Raw genomic sequence first — 20,131 nt, 5'->3', positions numbered from 1 at the left:
CCTGGAGAATGTCGAGGAACTGATCGGGGAAGCTCCAAGTGACGTGGGGTGCACGTGAAGGCGGTCAAGCTCCATACAGATCGTCCTGCAGGAGATTATCTTTAATGGACTGGACAACTTCACAATGGCTGGATCATGTTTTGACTTCTCTTAATACAAGGCCAAGAATATCAGCATAGACTGAATACTGTTCACAATGGCTTCTGAAGAGCTTTCAACATCTTTCATCCCAGCCCTGTATAAGCCGGCTGCTCTACTGCCTATTGCACGGCACAAGAAGAGCCTGCTTTACTTGGTTGAGAAATATCCTGTCGTGATAGTTGTGGGTCAAACTGGCAGCGGCAAAACAACTCAGCTTCCACAATATCTCGACCAAGCAGGCTGGTGCGAAGATGGAAAAGCTATCGCTGTCACCCAGGTAAGTCCTTCAAGCTCTAGGAGAAGATGCAACTGACTCGTATCTTAGCCTCGGCGAGTGGCTGCCACGACAGTTGCAACTCGGGTAGCAGAAGAGATGCGTTGCAAAGTCGGTGAAGAGGTTGGCTACTCGATCAGATTTGAAGATCTGACATCTGCTGCAACAAGAATTAAATTCTTGACAGATGGTATGCTGCTCAGAGAGGCTTTGGTCGACCCTCTACTCTCCCGGTATTCTGTCATCATGGTTGATGAAGCACATGAAAGATCTCTAAGCACCGATGTTCTCCTCGGAACCCTGAAGAAGATCTGCAAAAAGCGCCCTGAACTCCGCATTGTCGTGAGTAGTGCAACGCTTCAGGCAGAAGACTTTTTGAGCTTCTTCGCAGGCGAGGAGTACAAACCTGATGCAGAGCCGGCTGACTTGGGAGGAAGTATTGGAAGGATCATCAGTCTGGAAGGACGAATGTACCCAGTTGATATGCTCTACCTAGAGACTTCTGCGGAAGACTATATCGAACGAGCAGTCAAGACTGTGTTTGACATTCATTCTCAAGAAGCAGAAGGCGATGTACTTATTTTCTTGACGGGCCGGGAAGAGATCGACACTGCCATTCAGTTGATATCCGAGAGAGCGGCTGATCTCCATCCGAAAGCTCATTCATTGCTTCCACTACCTCTTTACGCTGGACTCACAACAGAACAACAAATGTATGTCTTCGAGCCGACACCAGAAAACACTCGAAAGGTCATTGTCTCGACCAATATCGCAGAAGCATCGGTTACCATTGACGGGATCGTATTTGTGATCGACTGTGGCTTTGCCAAACTCAGAGCATACAACCCAAACACCGGAATTGAAACGTTGACGGCAGTGCCAATATCAAAAGCATCGGCCACACAGCGAGCTGGACGAGCTGGAAGAACCAAGCCGGGAAAATGCTTTCGCTTATATACCCAAGAAGCTTACGAGCAATTACCCGAAGCAACGGTGCCTGAGATCCAGAGGTCAAATTTGGCCCCGGTCATCATGCAGCTCAAAGCACTGGGTATTGATAACATCGTTCGGTTTGACTTCTTGACTCCTCCCCCGGCAGAACTTGTCATAAGAGCACTCGAGCTTCTCTCGTCCCTCGGTGCGGTGGACGACTATGCCAAACTCACGAAACCTCTCGGAACACGAATGGCGGAACTTGCAGTCGATCCAATGATGGCCAAGGTTCTCCTTGCCGCTCCATCTTTCAACTGTCTAAGCGAGATCCTCACAATCGCGGCGATGGTCAGTCTCCAGGGAACTGTGTGGGTTCAGCATGAGGGAGATAAGAGATCTGCGGAGAGCAATCGTCGCAAGTTTGCCGTTGAAGAAGGTGATCATTTGACATACCTGAATGTATATCAGGCATTCGTCACCAAGGGAAAGAAGGATTCGAAATGGTGTCGTGACAATCTCTTGAACTACCGGGCTCTCCTGCGAGCAGTGAGCATTCGGGGTCAACTGAAACGATATCTTGAACGCTTTGGTATCCAAACTGATGAGACGTTGTCAGCTCGCAATGGCGCCCTTGATCTGAGTTCCCAACCCGAGCGAATTCGAAGATGTCTCACCACGGGCTATTTCGCCCATGCAGCGAAGATGCAGCCTGATGGCACTTTTAAGACTGTTAGCGGGGGTCTCACTCTTCATGCGCACCCTAGCTCATTGATGTTTGTAAGTGGCCAAATCCCGTAAACAATCCTGTTCGATTTACTGACTCTTTACAGAACCGCAAGGCAGACTGGGTTATCTTCCATGAAATCATGCAAACCGGCGAGAAAACTTATATTCGCGATATGACGAAGATTGAGAAAAGTTACCTGCTGGAATATGCTCCCGACTATTACAGGGTCAGGTAATGTCACTATGTGTCAGGAAATAGACTAGCCATTCGTACAAAATACCCAGGCGTTCCAGGAATGCAATTGATATGAATATCTGCAATACCATGAGAAGAAAACGGTGCTTTCATAGATCATATTGGGAGCATTTCTTAGTATATTAGTATCAATAATGACCAAAACAAGTAGCTCCCAGGGTTTGACTGACGCCAAATCTATAAAATCCGCAACGTCACGGGAGCGGAGAGCTCCAAAACACCTCCGACTTCAGATCGCGCGCATTTCCTTGTCAACACGCGCGACATCATTACTCGCATCCCCCACTTCACAATGTCGGGACATCACCACGACCATGGCGATGGCCACGGCCACTGCCACAGCGAAGATCACGATCACTCCAACGATATCACGCCAGCCATCCAATCCCTGCTCTATTCTCAAATTGATTTCGACAAGATCACTACACTTAACGGTATACCGAGGCTCCAGAGAAAAACAGGTTGAAGATCTCCACTGACATTCCACAACAGAGTCCGTCCCCAAGGCCGGCGCAGCTATCACGCAAAAGACTTGGGCCGAGCGACTCAATGACAAGCCCGAGCTTGAGAGCGACGCAGACGAGCAACTGCTCATGAACATTCCGTAAGCCCCGTCCGACCAGATCCAATCCATCACCAGCTGCACGTCCCTTGTTCTCGTCCGGTTCTCTCGCATCGCAAACTCCCAAACCCAACCCCGCCATGCCCCTCACCTTATCGCAATGCCAAACCCAACCCCAAAACAAAGAAACTAAGACCTCATTCTACTTCAGATTCAATGGCCAAGTCAAAGTCCATTCCCTACTTATATACACAGCCCCAACAATCTCCGCCCCGAAAACCATCAAGCTCTTCAAGAACCGCGACGACCTAGACTTCTCCATGGCCTCGGAGCTATCCCCAACGCAAACAATCGAAGTCCCACAACCCATTCCTGGTGCCGATGTCTTCGAACTGCCGCTCAATCGCGCTCATTGGAACGCGACTACCTCTATCACCCTCTTCTTCGAGGATAACTGGAGTGATGGCGAGGAGGATGTTACTCAGGTTGGTTATATTGGGTTCAAGGGCCAATTTTTGAAGTTAGCGCGTGAACCCATTAGTTTTCTTTATGAGGCTGCTGCGAATCCTCAGGATCATGTTTCTATTCCTGGGGTTAGTGGAGTTGGGGGGAGGGTTATGCCTGGTCAGTAGTTTGGTATGGGATTGATGTTTTGTATCTGAGATTGGGATGCTGGATGTTATGATTAACGAGATAACCATTGTATTGTGTACATTTCTTGATTTCTGCGATGGGTTGTTACTTGCTATCGCTTGTATTGCTGAGATTGAATACATTGACTACCGCTTGTACGTATGTTGTGCATGATACATTCAATGAGTTACAGCAATGTATTCGGCAAAGAACCAAACCAAGTCCACCAACTCCATGAACAAAAGTCTATTAAGAGAGAGACACCACTAAAAGCAGGCTAAAAGCCACCAACGCCATAAATGCTCTGGATCAACATATGCAATACGCAGCATGCATGTAACAGACCTTCAAGATATACTCCTTAAGCAGGCAACGCCGTCCTCGTCTCAGCCTGAGGCTCCCTCCTCTCGCGGCCAGACTGGACCTCAGGCTCAGCCTCCGCCTCGACAGGAACAGGAACAGCAGTAGGCGGACTAGGCAACACAACAGGCCCAGCAAGCTCCCGCTGCAAGGCCTCCAATTCATCTTCAACCTCATCCTCATCTTGATTCGTCAAATGACCCGCCAACATCTGACTCACCTCCTACACAATCGTCAGCGTCAATACCATGCCTATACACACGCTCCAACCCAAACCCAGATCCAAGTCCAAGTCCAAGTCCAAGCAAAGTAGAACAACATACCTCCTGATAGGCCCTGGCATCCTCTGTCTGCCCCATCAGCCTCTCAACCCCTTCAATCCCGCCCATCTCCTTGTGGATAGTGCTCAAAACAGCAGTTCCCTGCTGCAATCCGTACATGACGTCCTTCTGCACGAGCGCGAACTCCACATCGCCTGTTAGTTGCTCCAGCTGCGCGAGTTGGCTGTCTGTTTTTGCTAGGAGGGATTCTTGGTATTTCTTGCGTCGGAGGGCGAGGAGAGCTAGGCGTTTATCGTTGCGTGCTAGACATTCCTTTGCGATTGCTGTTTCGCGATCTGTTAGGACTGTTATTTTTCGTTGGTATTGGTGAAGTTTGTCGCGTTGGTTTTTTAGATCGAGGATTGCCCTGTTCGGACTTGTTAGTTGGGAGGATTTGGTGTGGTGTTATAGTGTTGTAGGGTTGTATGTTGTAGTGTTGCGAGTGGGGATGAGGGGGGTCTCGTGAGGAGATGGAGATAGCTGTAGGTATATTGGATCGGAAAGGCTTGGGGGGAATATGTGTATAAGGTGAAAGAGGCAGACTCACCGATCCTGGGCAGAGATCTTTTGTGAACTACTCGAGTTCCCCATGGTTAGAGAGAGAGAGAGAGAGAGAGGAAGAGAAGGAGGGCCGGGAGACGACAATCGGATGACGTGAGGATACCGGAGATGTAAAAATACCGTAACTTCGTCGCCCGATTTTTTTTCCTTATCGCAACCACATCAACATGCCTCCAAGGAAGGGCAGGACCCTTAGTGCAGGATTGGACCGCGAGGTAAGTCTGAACTTCAATGGCTACAGTTCCCTTTCTGACAGAACAGGTCTACCAAATCGTGCGCAAAATCATCGACGATCAACCCGAAACTGGGCGCATCCGCCTATCGGTGCCTGCAATCTTTGAAGTAATTAAGAAGTCTAACTCAAGCCTGAACCGCAAACCAAAGAGACAAATTGAGGATAGTCTGGAGCGAGTGCTGGAAATCGTCAAGGCCGATCTGGGTGACGATGATGAGGACTCAATGGAGGGGGACTTTGAGGGTCTCGAAGAGCCTCCTGCGGCGGTATGTCATGGCGCGCACTGGAATTTGACGGTGGGAATTGATGTACTAACTGCGATTAAATAGGAACCCAATGGATTGAACCAGAGCATCGTCGGCTCGTGGGCTACAGCTAAGCCAAAAAAGCCCGAATCTTCTGCCAATACACCGGCTCCTACGGCCACCAAACGACGAACAGGCGGAAGCGAGTCGGCCTCTAAGCGTCGGAAGGGCGAGCCTGCTGATCGATCCCCGCCTACACATGTCAGTTTGGCGGATCTGGGTGGCTTGGACGAAGTGGTTGGGGAATTGGGGGATTTGGTCATCTTGCCCATGACCCGTCCACAGGTGTATCTCTCCTCCAATGTGCAGCCCCCGCGCGGAGTCTTGCTACATGGTCCACCGGGCTGTGGTAAGACGTTGATTGCGAATGCCTTTGCGGCTGAGCTGGGTGTGCCGTTCATCTCAATTTCTGCGCCCTCCGTTGTGTCAGGTATGTCGGGTGAATCCGAGAAAGCTCTGCGCGAGTACTTCGAGGAGGCAAAGCGACTTGCCCCATGTCTCATCTTCATCGATGAGATCGATGCCATCACACCCAAGCGTGAGAGCGCACAGAGAGAGATGGAGAAGAGAATTGTTGCTCAGCTCTTGACCTGTATGGACGAGATTGCTCTCGAAAAGACAGACGGAAAGCCCGTCATCGTTCTCGCAGCCACCAACCGCCCAGACAGTCTCGATGCTGCTCTCCGTCGTGGTGGCCGCTTCGACAAGGAAATTAACATGACCGTCCCCTCAGAACCAGTCAGAGAACAGATCCTCCGTGCTTTGACACGGAAGATGCGTTTGGCAGATGACATCGACCTGAAAACCCTCGCGAAGCGAACCCCCGGCTTCGTCGGCGCCGATCTCAACGACTTAGTCTCGACAGCCGGCTCCGCGGCGATTAAACGCTACCTGGAAATCCTCAAGTCAAACAGCGGCGAGGAAATGGAAATGGAAATCGAAGGCGAAGACGAACTAAGCCCCAAAGTCCGCGAACTGCGCCGACTGATCTCCCACGCCAAAGAATCCCCTATGGGCGAAGAAACAGACGTCGTCCTCGTCTCAAACGCAGACTTCTTCACTGCCCTCCCTAAAATCCAGCCCTCCTCCAAGCGCGAAGGCTTCGCCACAATCCCAGACACAACCTGGTCAGACATCGGCGCACTGGGCGGTATCCGCGACGAGCTTGTCACGGCCATCGTCGAACCTATCAAAAACCCAGACATCTATGCCAACGTCGGCATTACCGCGCCGACAGGCGTCCTCCTCTGGGGTCCGCCCGGTTGTGGTAAAACCCTCCTGGCCAAGGCCGTCGCCAATGAGTCCCGCGCCAACTTCATCAGCGTCAAGGGTCCAGAGCTGCTTAACAAGTTCGTCGGTGAATCCGAGCGTGCTGTTCGCCAGGTCTTTGTTCGTGCGCGCTCCTCCGTGCCTTGTGTTATCTTCTTCGATGAACTGGATGCTCTCGTGCCCCGCCGCGACGATACACTCTCTGAAGCTTCCGCTCGTGTCGTCAACACCTTGCTCACCGAGCTGGATGGTCTGGGCTCTAGTCGCCAGGGCATCTATGTCATTGCTGCTACGAACAGACCTGATATTATTGACCCGGCTATGCTACGTCCTGGTCGGTTGGAGACGCTTCTATTCGTCAACCTCCCCTCGCCCCTGGAGCGTGTGGAAATCTTGCAGACGCTGGTGCGGAACCTGTCTATTGAGTTTAGTGAGGATCTTCGCAGGCTTGCGGAGGAGTGTGAGGGTTTCAGTGGTGCCGATCTTGGCAGTTTGCTACGCAGGGCTGGTTATTCGGCTATCAAGCGCAGGGATGCTATCAAGTTTGAGGACTTTGTTGCGGCTAAGTCCTTCGTTCGGCCTAGTGTTACTGATTTGAAGAAGTATGAGAAGTTGAGGAGGGATTGGAGCGGTGGTGTGGTTTGATTCTACTCGTGTCTGCTTAGACGTGTATACTTTTGCTTAGCATATACAGTTCATGTAAAGATCTAGAGGTTTCTTTTGGCTTTGGGTCGGACATAGATACCTGGATATTTGGTTAATCGAATTGATCATTCGTTTCATGCTTTGGTGTGCTACTCGGGTACAGTGTAGCTGATCCAGCTACAAGCGTACGCGGTAAGATGCGTATACATGGGGGCTTAAAGAATCAAACGACTTTTATAAGACTATACAAAAGGAAATTATGCACAAAAGTAAAGAAAACGCCCAGAAAAAATGTCAGATATCATGCATCCCCATCCCAACATTACATCCACAAGCGGCACGTTCCATCGGCACCAGCACTGACAACCCACGCCTCGCGAGGATGCCAGTCGATATCCAGAACACCCAGCTCTCCAGTGATCTTGTGACCTCTGAGAACCTTGAGGGGAACAATGGTAGCGTTGCTGAGCATATCGCCGGTAACGCTGCCGTGGAAGATCTGCAGGGATCCATCGTCGGAGGCATCGGCGAAGAGCGGGTACCGACCACTGGGGTGGAACTTGACAGCGCGAATAGCCTTGCGGTGGTAGCGGAGAGTCTTGTAGGGCCGCTGGGACAGATCCAGATCGTGCCAGAGGAGACGGCGGTCGTAGGAACCGACGATGATGTTATCACCACCTGAGGCGCTGGATGAAGTTGGGTGGATGTCGAAGGACGAGATCCAGCGCGCACCGGGCTGGAGAATCTTGACTAGCAGCTGGCGGGACAGATCGTAAGCGCGAATGGAGCGCTGGTTGGCCACAAAGAGAATAGGTTTCGAGGGGTGGAAGTGGGCGGTCTGGGGGGACCACCTCCCTTCAGGCGGCGGCGGAAGGGGAATTGCGTCAGATGCTTGGAGACGGTGTGGATGGAGATTGCTACTGAGGCCGGGGTCGAGGCGCCGGAGCAAACTGTGACGAAGTAGTCGCCGCGACGGTGCCACGAGATTGACTTGGGAACGTATTTGAGGGGAATGACCGCACAAACACCGGCGTCCAGGAGAGTGGACGAAGGACGGATCCATTGAGGAGCGTTGTTCTTCTTTCCTTCCTCTGAGGCGCTGGGGGTGGGTTTGGAGGCGGCGAAACCCCATCCTGCGTCAAGGATCTCCAGACTGGCCTTCTCGATCTCTGGGTCGACAATGGGGGGCACAGCGAGGAAGATGTCGTCTCCTGATGCGGCAGCGAGAATGACAGCATCCTTGCCCGGCCGCCAGCGGACCACGTTGATGGCATCCTCGTCGCTCAGCTTGGCACTCCAGAGCTGGCGACCTGTAAGAAGTTCCCAGACACGGACGGTACCGTCATCACCTCCAGTTGCCAGCCAGATTCCTGTGGGGTCCACGGCAACAGAGCGCACACGGCCCTTGTGACCGCGGAAAACTGTTGCGCAGGCAGTGGGGAATGGCTTGAGCTCCTCGGGGCTGGGCAGCTTGGGCAGAAGGCTCTCGGGGTCGATGTTCAGCTTGCTGCGGCGCACACGCGGAGCAAGGTACAGATCCAAGCAACGCTCGAACTTCTCCTGAACAAAGCTCTCATATCCGGGAACTCTGCGCAGCGAGCCAAAGTCATTGGGAAGGTAGTCCTTCTCACGGTCCTCAGGATCCATCTGGTCCCATTCCTTACGCTCTTTGGCATCGGGCAAGTACTCGGCAGGTGGGTGATAACTCTCTTCGTAGCCAGGAGGTGGCAGCTTGGGTGCTGGGATATGCATAACGTGATCCGCTCTCTCAACCTCGTCAGCCCACAAGTCGTAGTTGATGAGCTCTTCCTCCTTCTCGTCCTTCTCCTCGGGGGCCTTGTAAGGAAGAATACGACCCTCACGGATGGCCTTGACGAGCTTCATCACACGCTTCTGCTCGTGCTTAGAGGGCACGAAGCGGCGCTTAGGTTCGGGAGCTGCGCTCAAGGGCATGATCTCCTTCTGGCTACTGAACCACTCCACAAGGGGTTCGTATGGGTCATAGCCATCAGAGGGGACCTCGTTCATCTGCACCTTGCGGATCAGCTCCAATTCCTCTTGGCTGAGCTCCAGAGGCTTTCCGGTCGCGGGGTCGGTGAGACCAGTCCAGCCCTTGGGGATCTCAATGCTGTCCAGAAGCGCATCCAAGGCCTCACCCTTGGCGGGACGCATGATCTTCTTTCCATTGATGTCGTAACCAATGTGGGGATACTCGTCGTAGAACTTGAGCGGGATGTCACCAATGGTGTTGGCGTTCTCATCAGCTTCGGAGTATTCAGAGTTGTCGTCCGGGTGGATTTCGTCGTAGAGATAGCGCTCATTTCCATTGGCGTCCTTCACGATGCGGACGTTGGGTTCGCCAGGAGCGGGCTTTCTATCCTCCTCGGTATCGGAGGGGATCTCATCGCTGTCCAATTCCTCTTCTCCATCCTCCGACTCGCTGAAATCGTCGACAACTTCGAAGTCCGAGTCGTCACTTTCGTCTTCGCTCTCGGAAAGTTCGTTGGCGTTGTCCGACAAAGCTCCGTCCAGGTTTTCCTTGGTCAGCTCGTCGCCAGAGAAGACACCAGCCTCCTCTTCCACATCACGAGTGACGGCCTTGCGCTTCTTCGAAGCAGCCTTGGGGTTCATTTTGCCGTTCAGTTGATGTTGGTCTGTTGCCGCCAATCCATGGATTTTTTTTTTGGATAAATTTCGGGGCTCTCACCGCCCACATGACCGCCCGTCTTATCGGCATCTATGACTTAAGCGTCAATCTTCCGCTTAGTTTCTCGCGACTCACTATAAAGCGTCCAATGATGTCGCTTATGGCTGAATCTGGTGGAGGGGCGCCTGTTTTTGATATCCAGGCGTCTAGTGAGCAAAAACGGCATGCGGCGTGTGATGAATGTCGTAGGTTGTCCTACAAAATACCCTTGCCTGGCCTTCACTGATTCGTCTACTTGGACAGGGAAACGCAAGCTTAAATGCTCTGGTGAATTAACAGGCTGTGCTCGATGTCTTAAACAATCATTACGCTGCAACTATTCTTCGCAGAAACAAATGGGCCGCCCGCCCAAGAAGAGAGCGCGAACAGACGATGAGGGGCTTGAACCCATGCCGCAGGGCGAGATATGGCCAAGTCCAGAGAACTCACAGCAATCCTCAGTTGGGCCGAGTCTCAATAACGGCACTTTCCCAGACTCCGATCACCTTTGTCCGCAATTCTTCTGGACTCCTGGCGGGAATTCGCCACACTCCCACTCCACCCCAGATCTACTACCAGGCGAAGAAGACCACAACCACACCGGGCGACCAGACCTTCTAAAACCCGCGAATTTACCTGTCTTTCCATCCTCAAGCCCTTGGCCTGACTTCTCAACTGTCTCCGAAGCGACAGCCATGCCATTCCCCGTACCAAACCTCCAGGGCATGGACACCCTACCGCTCTCTCCTCCGACATCTGTTTCGTCTGATGGTACTATAACTGGCTGTACATGTCTATCCTACCTTTACCTGTGTCTCAGTCACATATCATCCCTCGCCTCTTTTCCTGTCAACTCCCACACCCTATGCTCATTATACATCGCCGCACGAACAGCTCAAGACGTGATCAGCTGCCAAGAATGTCCAAAGGTATTCGCTACAGGCATGCAAAATACTATGTTTGTAGGGACTTTATTAACTGTCGTTGCGGACTCATGGCTACGGGTTTCGCAGGCCGATCCCGTCGAATTAGGGAAGCAGTCCGCAACACCAGAATACGTGACTCGGATACAACAAAGCCCCGAACCAGTACAAGCTTGGAAGAGCTGGCTCCATCAGATTGTTCGCCGTGCCATTATTGGCGGCCACTTGGAGCCAGGTGCTGTGGTTGGTTGTTCTGGTCAGCTTGATTTGCTGTCTCTTATCAAAGAGGTCGAGCACCGGCAATGGCTTCGACATCAACCACAAAATTCACAGTCGCCTTGTTCTTCCAGTGCAATTCATAATCCACCGCCAGAGCATGAGCAACAAGAAAAAGAGCATCTATGTCTTCGTGTGGTTGGAAGCGCCAGGCATGTAATTGCCAAATTCAACTTTGAGCCTAGCGATTACCCCGAGGGTGTTGAACCAGTCACCTTCAGGGATCGAATGGATGGTTAATAAGCTGAATAACGTTATTTTATGATTTATGTTAGGGCCTGGCTGTTTGATTATTTACGCGCATACCACATTTATTACTGCCGAGACAGTCAAAAGATATCTACGTTATATACCATCTTCTATTTACAGGGTGAAAAGTACAATCTATAGCTGGGATGGAGTTTGGGTTCCATGAGTTCATTGACCATTTCATTAATTTTTGTTACAAGCATAAAATATGAACGAAAACTCCATTGTTATTCAATGCCAGTCCATGTACGCCGGGTGTGAATATGAAGCAAGAAAGGCAAGACACAATTGATAACAGATGAGATTACTCGTCGTCCTCGTCATCCACCACATAACGGTTCTTCTTCCGGGCTGCAGGAGGTGTCTCAGAACGCCCCTGGGGTTTGGGGGCGGGCTTGCTTCGGGCAGCCTTTGCAGGAGCAACTTCATCATCAGCTTCACCTTCAGCGTCCATGTCCTCATCCTCGAGCTCCTCTTCTTCATCATCAACCTCTTCCTCTTCAATGTCTTCGTCGCTGCCAACCAAGAATCCATCGTCTTCGTCGTATTCGTCTTCGCGGTTACGAGCGCCACGAGAGTAGTCCTCTTCGTCATCACTGTAGATCTCTCCACGGCGGTTTTGCCGACGAGGCTTGGCGCGAGGGCGAGTCGTTAGTAGACCACCATCTTCAAGAGCACCGACACTGAGACCAGTGCCGTGGGAACGAGGAGCACCGGCACGACGACCGCGGTCAGCCTCACGGTCAGCAAGTTGCTGGCGACGACGCTCGGCCTTGATAGCTTCTTTCTCCATCAGTTCGGCGCGTCTCGTGGCCAATTCAGGATCCTCTTTAGTATCAACAATGGGTGCAGAGCCATCGGCAGTCTGCTTGCTACCTCGGGCGGCCGCAGCCAATGATTCTTGCAAACGCTGAACAGCGTCATCTGTTTCCAGGGTCGTAGGGAGGATTGTAAGGCCATGTGTGACGTGCGAGGTCAGGCGGAATACTTGCGCTGCCTCTAAACCAGCAGCCAGATAAACATGGGAGTCAAGCTTTGTGTCATATTGGCCAGCCTTGTTGAGAGGTGCAAGGGATTTGGAAGCAATGCGATATTGCTCAAGAGGGGCGGAGGCAAGTTGGAGGGTCACGGAGCCGTCTTCCCATCGGATCATGCGGGCATTTGACTGCAAAAGAGCGTCGTTTTCTGGGTCCTTGCGCCAGCACAGGGATGTAGCGGCTTGCGAATAAGGTGGTGGTACATAAGTGGCAGGGTTGAATTCTTCGGCTTCCACTGAGAGGAAATCAGGGACACGCATTGAGTAGACCTGCGGTAGATTGTGAGATCAATATGGGAGCGATCTGATATAGAAGAAGCTTTCCCTACCTCTCCATCATTGGTTGCTGGCACTGGAGCGCGCGCAAGGTCTAGGTCCTGAACGTTGAAGATCTGTTCTTCGTCGGGGGCCTCGTCCATTCGGTCTTCGCGTCGGTCATAGCGGCCCTCATCATCACCCGAGTCAAGTTGCTCGTCATTTATGCTGCGATGATCATTGCTAAAGAAGCTGTCAGTATCCAGCGCATTCTGTGTTTGTCTGATATACATACTTGAGATCGTCTAAACCACCTTCTCCGTCCGAGCCGAAGAGATCAGCATCATCATCTTCATCCATTGGGTTGCCGCCAGTATGGTTCTCAGCACCAGAGTCATTGGCATTGCTGTGCGCGGGACTGCCAGTGCGGCCGGGGCGACGCACGCCTTCGTCGTCGGAAGACATAATTTTGGAAATTGGGAATTTGCAGGATTTTTCGAGGGTATGAACGTATAACAATCAGCAATAAGATACAGAAAACGGAATGCGAGTGTTCATGAGCAATGGACGGGGGAAGTTGTCCTAGTGCTATAACCATCGTAGCTCTCATTATTCACCAGTAGACTCCAACAGCGGATTAACACAATACCCGTCCCGGACCTAATTTGAGCTAGTGCATTGTTGTAGCTGCAATAACATTAATCCGGTTCCGCTCCCCAGCGGGGTTAGCCTCCCATTGGTCCAGACCAAAAGGGGATCACAACGTGTGGCATCTCACCGTCTCAGTCTCTCGTCTCCGTTGTTTTTCCTGTACTCAATCATTGCAGACCAATTTCACAATGGCGACTTTCTTCCAGAGTGTGTAAGTACTGCGCGCCTTCGTTGGCCGTTCTTATCGGTCGTTGACCGTCTCTTTCGCCTTGAGCCCCTCATACTGCACGAAGCAGACCCGGCGCCACAAACACAAAGCAGTATCCCGGTCCCCGAAGTTTAATGGCTACGACGGCCTGCTTTGTGTTATCTGCGTCTGCACGCTTTTCTTTGATCTCCCAACCTCATCTTGTCTTGATTATCAGCTACCCCTCGCCACAACCGCTAACTTTATCTTGAATCTAGTCGCCAAGGCTTTGGCCGGGGAGGAAACAATAAGAACAATAACCCACCGAAGAGCCCAGCACAGCCTCCTCCTTCTCAGGGCCATCAAAGCAACATGTCGAATTCCCCTTCGCTGTCAAACAGTTTGTCGATCGATAACCTCGCCAACGATCCCGAGGGGCCCAAATACTTCTTCCAGGAGAAGTATGCCCCACTGAACGTGAGGGGCAACTTTTTGACCTTGTGTGCTTGTCCGAAGAATGTGGAGCTCGGCGAGTGGCTAGCTCACCAGAGTAAGCTATATGGAAGCTTGAAATGAGGGTGGGGGTGCTAATGCATATACAGTTGTTGAACAATATCGTCTGCTCCACGGCATGCTCCAGGTTATTCAGGAGGTAAACAGCGTCAACGGTCATCCGATTTGCAATGAAGCCACTTGTCCGACAATGTCTGCTGGACGGTATGTGTAGAATGGTGGGGTCGATTACGAACTGGGCTAACCATCCGAAGGCTCACCTACACTTGGCTGGTTGACGGCCGCGCTGCCAAAATTTCAGCCCCCAAGTTCATCAACCGCGTCGAGAAGTGGATCGTGAGCAAGATCCATGATCCCGTTATGTTCCCTACCGAGAAGGTGTCTGGTACCCCCGAGACATCTGCTATCAGAGAGGCCAATGGCACATCGACAGCTCCCTCAGACCCCGCCAACCCAGCCTCCGATGACTGGATTGGCAAGTCCAGCGGCTTCCCGCAAACTTTCTACAAGGACTGCCAGGGAATCATGAAGCAGATGTTCCGCTGCTACGCCCATCTGTACCACGCTCACTGGCTGAACCCTTTCTGGCACATTAACAAGCACGATGTCCTGAACATGTGTTTCGTTCATTTTGTGACTGTTAGCAAGTACTACCAGCTCGTCTCCGATAAGGAGATGGAGCCCATGCAGCCTCTGATCGATCTATTCATTAAGCAGCAGCGAGTTCCTCCCGAGGCGCTCAATGGTGGTCACTGGGCTCAGGCTCAGCAGGCCTCTACTTAAGCTCCGCGGGTCTGGAGTTCATTTTTTATTGACGACTATGACATGTCCTCTAACCTGGCGTTGGGCCGCACTGTCTTACTACGTGTTCTGCTTTTTTACGCCATTTGGGAAATGTGTGGATTTGCGATGATACAACAGAAAGTCAGGGCTTTGATTGAGCATTTAGCATGCGCTTTGAATATTTACCTTGATTCTGCATATCTTATTTTCAGCATCAGCTGGTCATGGTTGCACGGTTTTCTAACTACTCATTGCAATACAATTTCATCGGGTTGATTGACATTCCATGACATAATTCGGCATGCTCTCATTCGTGTAGATATTTCGGTCCTTAACACAAGCGTGTTGACCAAACCAGATTGGCTGAGCAGGTCTGAGACCAGCTGTCCAGATATTTGATTGTGTCTGGGCTTCAATGATTCAGCTCAAGTGGTGAAAGTATGGTTGATGTAAACATAGCCACTTGACACTGGCCGATCTTCGATCCACGAGTGAATGCCGTTAAATGCCATAAAGTGCCTGTAGATAGCAGTGCCAAGAGCCAGTGGTACCGTAAATGACGCTCTGAGGAAGTGAACAATGCGAGCAATCTCATAGAAACGAGCACCGCAATAATCCACTCGACTGTTCACAGGTAGACTCCATCTTCTCCACCCTCATCTTCAGGTGTATCTTGAGTAGCGCCGGAAGCGCCATCGCCACTGCCGTTGCCATTCGTCACCGGCGCCGTGGGATCAGTCTTCAGCTGATCAAGTTCAATCCACGGCTGTCCACGGTTCTCAACTTCAGTCTTGAGCAACGAGATCCGCTCATTCATGGAAACTGCCACATTCTCATTCTCCTTGACATACGTCTCCAGCTCTTTCTTGTCTTCTTCTGAGTCGCAGCTTTCTAGCAGGAATGCGCGGAGCTCGGCGTTGGAGCGGTGCAGATGTGTGATTGAATTGGTAAGCTCCGACACTTTGGCGTAAAGCACAGCGAGTGGGAGCTCTTTGACTGCTTCTGTAAAGGCTCCCGGCGTGATTGGGAGGGATTCGGTGGACATTTTGGGTTTATTTGAGATGCGGAGAGGAGAAGGTGAGGTTGAGGTGGTTATCATCACGTGTGGGATTTATAGTCGCGAAGTATACAAAGAAGACGTTGACTTGTGCGTACAGCAGTTGAATTGTCTTAATCCGATTTGACTGGAAATTGAAACTAAACAGACTCTTCAATGCTATAAAAATCTTCACTGCAATATCGCCTTGGTCGTTCAAGAGCTTGAACATACACTTGCACATGGCTCAGATCTCGGAACAACTCCTCAGCCGTGGGCCCATCGAAAAACATCCCGCAACCACCAACTCGTACTTGGCTTATTCCGAGATCTCTCTCGCAAGTCTCAGGAAATGAGCAATGCGGTCTGGGTTGCATGGCGGGTTCCATGCCCGGGGCTTCGTGCCTCTGTGCTGCCCCCAGTGACATTCCGCCCTGCCTGTCGCGATCTCCGCATTACCCCATGGCGCATGTACAGCACCTCACAGCGACTATTCGGCTTACCGAGCTCTCCATGTCGACTAAGCACACCTTTCTCTCGACCGAGGTCACCTCCGTTCTCCCCGCAACTCGCCCCGTCCGTTCCCCGCCGATTCAAGAGGACTGCCGCCCCGATTCCTAAATCGGATCCGTCGGAGGTCCATCCCCGCCAGAAACCCTTCACCGATGCCGAAGTCAAGGCCATATTTGGGCGCAACAGCCTCCCCACGAAGTTGGCTAACCGTGTTCTTGCGGTTTTGCACTATCACCGCCTGGACGGTACACTCGACGCGAATTTGCCAGCTGATATCAACCGCGCCTGCGCCCAGCACCAGATCGATACCGCGCTTGACTGGCTTCGACGTGAATATCCGGTTGATGAGGATGCCGCTATTATGGTCCGCATTGAGCGTGAAGAGCGTGAGGACGAAGAGAAGCTCATCCGCCGCGCCGAAAAGCTAGGCCTGTACAAACCCCAGAGTGGATCTTATGATGCTGAGCTCGGCGAGGAAGGTTCTCCCTACGGCAGGAGTGTTCTTAAGGAAGGCCGTGAACAGAACGAGAAGCGTTTGTTGGCTGAGCAGGAACGTAAGCGTCAGGAATGGCTTGATGGTGAAAAGGAAGAACAGGAAAGGTTGAAGCGTCAATTTGGCGAGAATACTTCCCTGCAGCAATATCAGGAGGCCGCTCTTACTGAGGGTATGTATGGCCAGTTCTGGATACTTGGGATTGGTATTGACGTTTTTTAGCTCGCCCTCGTGCTGATCCTGCCTTGAGGCCATATCTTGCTTGGGTTCAAAAGCATCATATTGCTGGTACTCATGAGACACCCGAAGATGTGAACATTACTACCGTAAGGACTACCCATGTTCCTTGAAAATCCTTTTGTTAATCTTATTGGCAGGCTCAACGTCTACTCGCTCCACTGCTTTTCACTATCGTGACCCTTGGACTTTGCTATGCCTTTACTCAATACTATGAGTTCCCCGCACGAAAGGACCGTTTGATGCCAGATGTTCCTCCAGCTGTGGCGACTGTTGGAGCCATTATTGGAGCTAACCTGGCAGTCACTCTTCTCTGGAAATACGTCCCTCCCTCGTGGAGATTGCTTAACCGTTACTTTGTGATTGTCCCGTTCTATCCTAGTTCACTTGGCATGATTGGAAGCGTTTTCAGTCACCAAACCTGGAGGCATCTCGGAACGAACATGATGGTTCTGGCACTAATGGGTACTCGAGGTAAGCAGAGTAGTTTCCCTCAATATACATAGCAGAATGCTAATGTGCACTAATTCATAGTCCACGACGAAATCGGCCGCGGAAACTTCTTGGCTATCTACTTCGCTTCTGGTGCCATGGGATCTATCTTCTCATTGACACGCAGCGTTCTACTCGGTCGTCTGGGTATGACCTCTCTCGGTGCCAGTGCTGCAACCAGTGGTATCGTTGCTGCATGGTGCATGTCCCACTTCGAGTATGTTCTTTTGTTCCTTTTCTATTCCTCTGCCAAGCATGACTAACCCTCTGTAGTGACAAAATCACAATGTGGATTCTTCCATATGAGCTACGAGAGAAGATCTGGACTCACGGTTGGGTTTTCCTCGCTTGTTTGGTTGGAACTGAGGTCTTCAGCTTGCTGGCTCCTGCGCGCTTCTTCCGTGTGTTCCCCCTCTCTCGATTGACTAAGATGGACCACGCTGCTCATCTGGGTGGATATGTTGCTGGTGCGGGATGCGGGTACTCTCTGATGAAAAAGAGGGAGCGCGAGAAAAAGGCCCGAGAATCCAAGTGGTTCTAATCGTTGCTTTGGTTTTCTAGATTTTCGGTCATTTCTTATGAAGATGGCTGCTCTATGCTCTTTGTATTATACCGGTGTTTTCGTGGTTGAATTTCGCTTTTATCCTACTCATCTACTGGTGCTTTACGCTTTTAGAACAATGTGTCATTCACTAAATCAATTCGTCGAAACATGTATAAATTATCAGTCTGGAATGCCAATCTGATCTTCGGGCCTTTATCTCCCATGCAATATTTATCTAGAACTCCATCTCCTCATCCTCCATTTTAGCAGCCCTATCCTGGCAATCACTCTCAATTAGAGGACCAAATCAGCATACTTAATCTCACGCTCCTCCAAGAGCATATCGACTTCGTCATCATCTAAGTTGCGATCGCACACAGCTTGAGCCATTGCTTCCCACCGCTCAATAGATTGCGGTATGCGCTCAGTGATAAAAGTGATGTGGGATATGAGCACGAGTCACAACAGGCCCGTCTACCTGCATGTTGTTAAAGCTGTCAGTAATGTTCTCGAGTGTATGAGCAGTAATTGGAATGGCATCTTGCATTTCCTGGGAAGTCACGCAGCCATCTTCGAGAAGATTGGATAGCGTTGAATAGCTCGATCTAATCTCCGCAAGGTATGCCTCTGTGTCTTTGTCCTGGAAGTGACTATCCTCGAAACTGTTAATCATCTCCTCAAATCGAATTGAAGCTTCTACGATCGCTTCACTGTTCGCATCGCAGGATCGGGCGCGAGAAGCAATGGTCCTGGCAGAGTAAACAAGGTTAGCTATTTCGGCATTTGGGTCACTTACCTCCATGGTCTGTAGCTGGCTGGTAAGGCTGGTGATATCAGCTGAACGAGGCGGACAAACATCTCCAAAGCAGATTGGGTACTTTGGCACTTTGGATGCGTCCTCGCCTGGGAGGATGATCTGTGTATGGGCAAGCAAGGAGTCTTCCATGTCGAATGCGGGATGACTATGCCAAAGGGCTTCTCGGTCAACACGCATCTTGCGGGATGAAATCTGCTGAGTGAAGAATTCTGCGAGATCCTCGGCGTCTTGGTAGATATGCTTCCGCTCCTGTCCTTCTCTGATCGGAACTGGCATGCAGATCCATCCGCCGGTAGTGTGGTGCAGTGGCTCATCGGCGATGAAGCAATCGCCATTTACGATGCACTCTATCACGTACTCAAGGAGCTCCCTGTCACGATTCATTCGAACGCTTGGGTCTTCCATGCGGCCTGGTGTGCAAACTGCTACCCACCACATATCATCGATGGGCTCGGGGTAGTGTTCACCATCCTGGCCGTTGTGCACATTGATGAAAATGCTCTTTCTTTCCATTTTGGTTAAATTTGATGGCTCGAGAGGTTAAAAATGATACAATATATCAGTGTTGGGGTAAATTATGAGGGTATTCTGAGTGTGAGATTGTGAGGTGGTGGTCAAAGGGACTGACGAAGACTGTACCTTTGTATATATATTCTCATCCGAGACCTATGTTGTATCCTTGTCTTTGTGTTGGGGTGATTCCAAAGGGCTTTCTTCTGTGACAATGGAATTCTCCGTGTCTTTGACTACCCCGTGACTTGAAGGCCCTTGAAAGCCCTTGACTCGAGATTTCCATTATGCATGAAACGGCCTTGACCGCAATAGGCATATTCTTTGTTCATATCCCTGTCTCTGCAAATCTATTCGAGAATTTAGCTTTCTTCTATCCGTTTTGAGGCACTGTGAAAGAGTCTCCGTATCAATCGCCTTGTCTTTTTGAGTATGTACAAAAAAGACAATGGCACGACTACTATCTTCCTTTGAGTGCTCATTCTTCCAAGTCACAAACGTATTGTGACTTGAGTACTTCATTACCAAGAAACCTTCCAATAAGAGTTTGTGGTATATACTCTTTGTCTTCCTTAACTCGAGCTTCAAAGGTAGTTACCTTCGAACTCTCGGATCAGAATCCTTTGATCCAGAATGTCTTCATACCCATTGTTTCATTGCCATGAAGAAACCATGGCTCATGGATAATGACTTGCCCTCTGAGTTATAAA

At 50.9% G+C, this 20,131-nt stretch overlaps 11 protein-coding genes across 11 annotated transcripts; 6 read left to right on the top strand and 5 right to left on the bottom strand.

Moving 5' to 3' along the window:
* Positions 1 to 196: 196 nt before the first annotated feature.
* On the top strand, positions 197 to 2,146 carry N7511_005316 (putative ATP dependent RNA helicase; the record flags this gene model as incomplete). The annotated part of the gene is made up of 2 exons (XM_057127693.1): positions 197 to 418; positions 467 to 2,146. The coding sequence occupies 2 exons, from the start codon at positions 197 to 199 to the stop codon at positions 2,144 to 2,146; spliced, it is 1,902 nt and encodes a 633-aa protein (XP_056984210.1).
* A 476-nt stretch (positions 2,147 to 2,622) lies between these two features.
* On the top strand, positions 2,623 to 3,524 carry N7511_005315 (PITH domain-containing protein; the record flags this gene model as incomplete). The annotated part of the gene is made up of 3 exons (XM_057127692.1): positions 2,623 to 2,764; positions 2,823 to 2,934; positions 3,104 to 3,524. 3 exons carry the CDS (start codon positions 2,623 to 2,625, stop codon positions 3,522 to 3,524), a joined length of 675 nt encoding a protein of 224 aa, XP_056984209.1.
* A 362-nt stretch (positions 3,525 to 3,886) lies between these two features.
* Positions 3,887 to 4,796, bottom strand: N7511_005314 (ESCRT-III subunit protein VPS20; the record flags this gene model as incomplete). The annotated part of the gene is made up of 3 exons (XM_057127691.1): positions 3,887 to 4,108; positions 4,209 to 4,572; positions 4,753 to 4,796. 3 exons carry the CDS (start codon positions 4,794 to 4,796, stop codon positions 3,887 to 3,889), a joined length of 630 nt encoding a protein of 209 aa, XP_056984208.1.
* Positions 4,797 to 4,933: 137 nt separating this feature from the next.
* N7511_005313 (putative AAA family ATPase/60S ribosome export protein Rix7) lies at positions 4,934 to 7,220 on the top strand (the record flags this gene model as incomplete). The annotated part of the gene is made up of 3 exons (XM_057127690.1): positions 4,934 to 4,981; positions 5,028 to 5,267; positions 5,331 to 7,220. The coding sequence occupies 3 exons, from the start codon at positions 4,934 to 4,936 to the stop codon at positions 7,218 to 7,220; spliced, it is 2,178 nt and encodes a 725-aa protein (XP_056984207.1).
* A 322-nt stretch (positions 7,221 to 7,542) lies between these two features.
* Positions 7,543 to 9,851, bottom strand: erb1 (ribosome biogenesis protein ERB1; the record flags this gene model as incomplete). Its single annotated transcript, XM_057127689.1, has 2 exons — positions 7,543 to 7,970; positions 8,072 to 9,851. The coding sequence occupies 2 exons, from the start codon at positions 9,849 to 9,851 to the stop codon at positions 7,543 to 7,545; spliced, it is 2,208 nt and encodes a 735-aa protein (XP_056984206.1).
* An 83-nt stretch (positions 9,852 to 9,934) lies between these two features.
* On the top strand, positions 9,935 to 11,345 carry N7511_005311 (Zn(II)2Cys6 transcription factor rglT; the record flags this gene model as incomplete). Its single annotated transcript, XM_057127688.1, has 2 exons — positions 9,935 to 10,112; positions 10,171 to 11,345. 2 exons carry the CDS (start codon positions 9,935 to 9,937, stop codon positions 11,343 to 11,345), a joined length of 1,353 nt encoding a protein of 450 aa, XP_056984205.1.
* A 313-nt stretch (positions 11,346 to 11,658) lies between these two features.
* On the bottom strand, positions 11,659 to 13,110 carry N7511_005310 (Paf1-complex subunit LEO1; the record flags this gene model as incomplete). Its single annotated transcript, XM_057127687.1, has 3 exons — positions 11,659 to 12,660; positions 12,720 to 12,888; positions 12,941 to 13,110. 3 exons carry the CDS (start codon positions 13,108 to 13,110, stop codon positions 11,659 to 11,661), a joined length of 1,341 nt encoding a protein of 446 aa, XP_056984204.1.
* Positions 13,111 to 13,484: 374 nt separating this feature from the next.
* On the top strand, positions 13,485 to 14,779 carry N7511_005309 (Mob1/phocein family protein; the record flags this gene model as incomplete). Its single annotated transcript, XM_057127686.1, has 4 exons — positions 13,485 to 13,507; positions 13,762 to 14,033; positions 14,086 to 14,200; positions 14,251 to 14,779. 4 exons carry the CDS (start codon positions 13,485 to 13,487, stop codon positions 14,777 to 14,779), a joined length of 939 nt encoding a protein of 312 aa, XP_056984203.1.
* A 628-nt stretch (positions 14,780 to 15,407) lies between these two features.
* N7511_005308 (uncharacterized protein) lies at positions 15,408 to 15,824 on the bottom strand (the record flags this gene model as incomplete). Its single annotated transcript, XM_057127685.1, has 1 exon — positions 15,408 to 15,824. One exon carries the CDS (start codon positions 15,822 to 15,824, stop codon positions 15,408 to 15,410), a length of 417 nt encoding a protein of 138 aa, XP_056984202.1.
* Positions 15,825 to 16,167: 343 nt separating this feature from the next.
* Positions 16,168 to 18,091, top strand: N7511_005307 (rhomboid protease PCP1; the record flags this gene model as incomplete). Its single annotated transcript, XM_057127684.1, has 5 exons — positions 16,168 to 16,993; positions 17,044 to 17,147; positions 17,199 to 17,532; positions 17,593 to 17,767; positions 17,824 to 18,091. The coding sequence occupies 5 exons, from the start codon at positions 16,168 to 16,170 to the stop codon at positions 18,089 to 18,091; spliced, it is 1,707 nt and encodes a 568-aa protein (XP_056984201.1).
* Positions 18,092 to 18,518: 427 nt separating this feature from the next.
* Positions 18,519 to 19,424, bottom strand: N7511_005306 (uncharacterized protein; the record flags this gene model as incomplete). Its single annotated transcript, XM_057127683.1, has 1 exon — positions 18,519 to 19,424. The coding sequence occupies one exon, from the start codon at positions 19,422 to 19,424 to the stop codon at positions 18,519 to 18,521; it is 906 nt and encodes a 301-aa protein (XP_056984200.1).
* Between the last annotated feature and the right edge of the window lie 707 nt (positions 19,425 to 20,131).

The sequence above is a fragment of the Penicillium nucicola genome, assembly GCF_028828085.1.
Source record: "Penicillium nucicola strain IBT 29836 chromosome Unknown utg000005l, whole genome shotgun sequence".
Lineage (NCBI taxonomy): Eukaryota > Fungi > Ascomycota > Eurotiomycetes > Eurotiales > Aspergillaceae > Penicillium > Penicillium nucicola.
The sequence above is the reverse complement of the archived record's forward strand: the minus strand, read 5'-3'. Positions and strand labels throughout refer to the sequence as shown.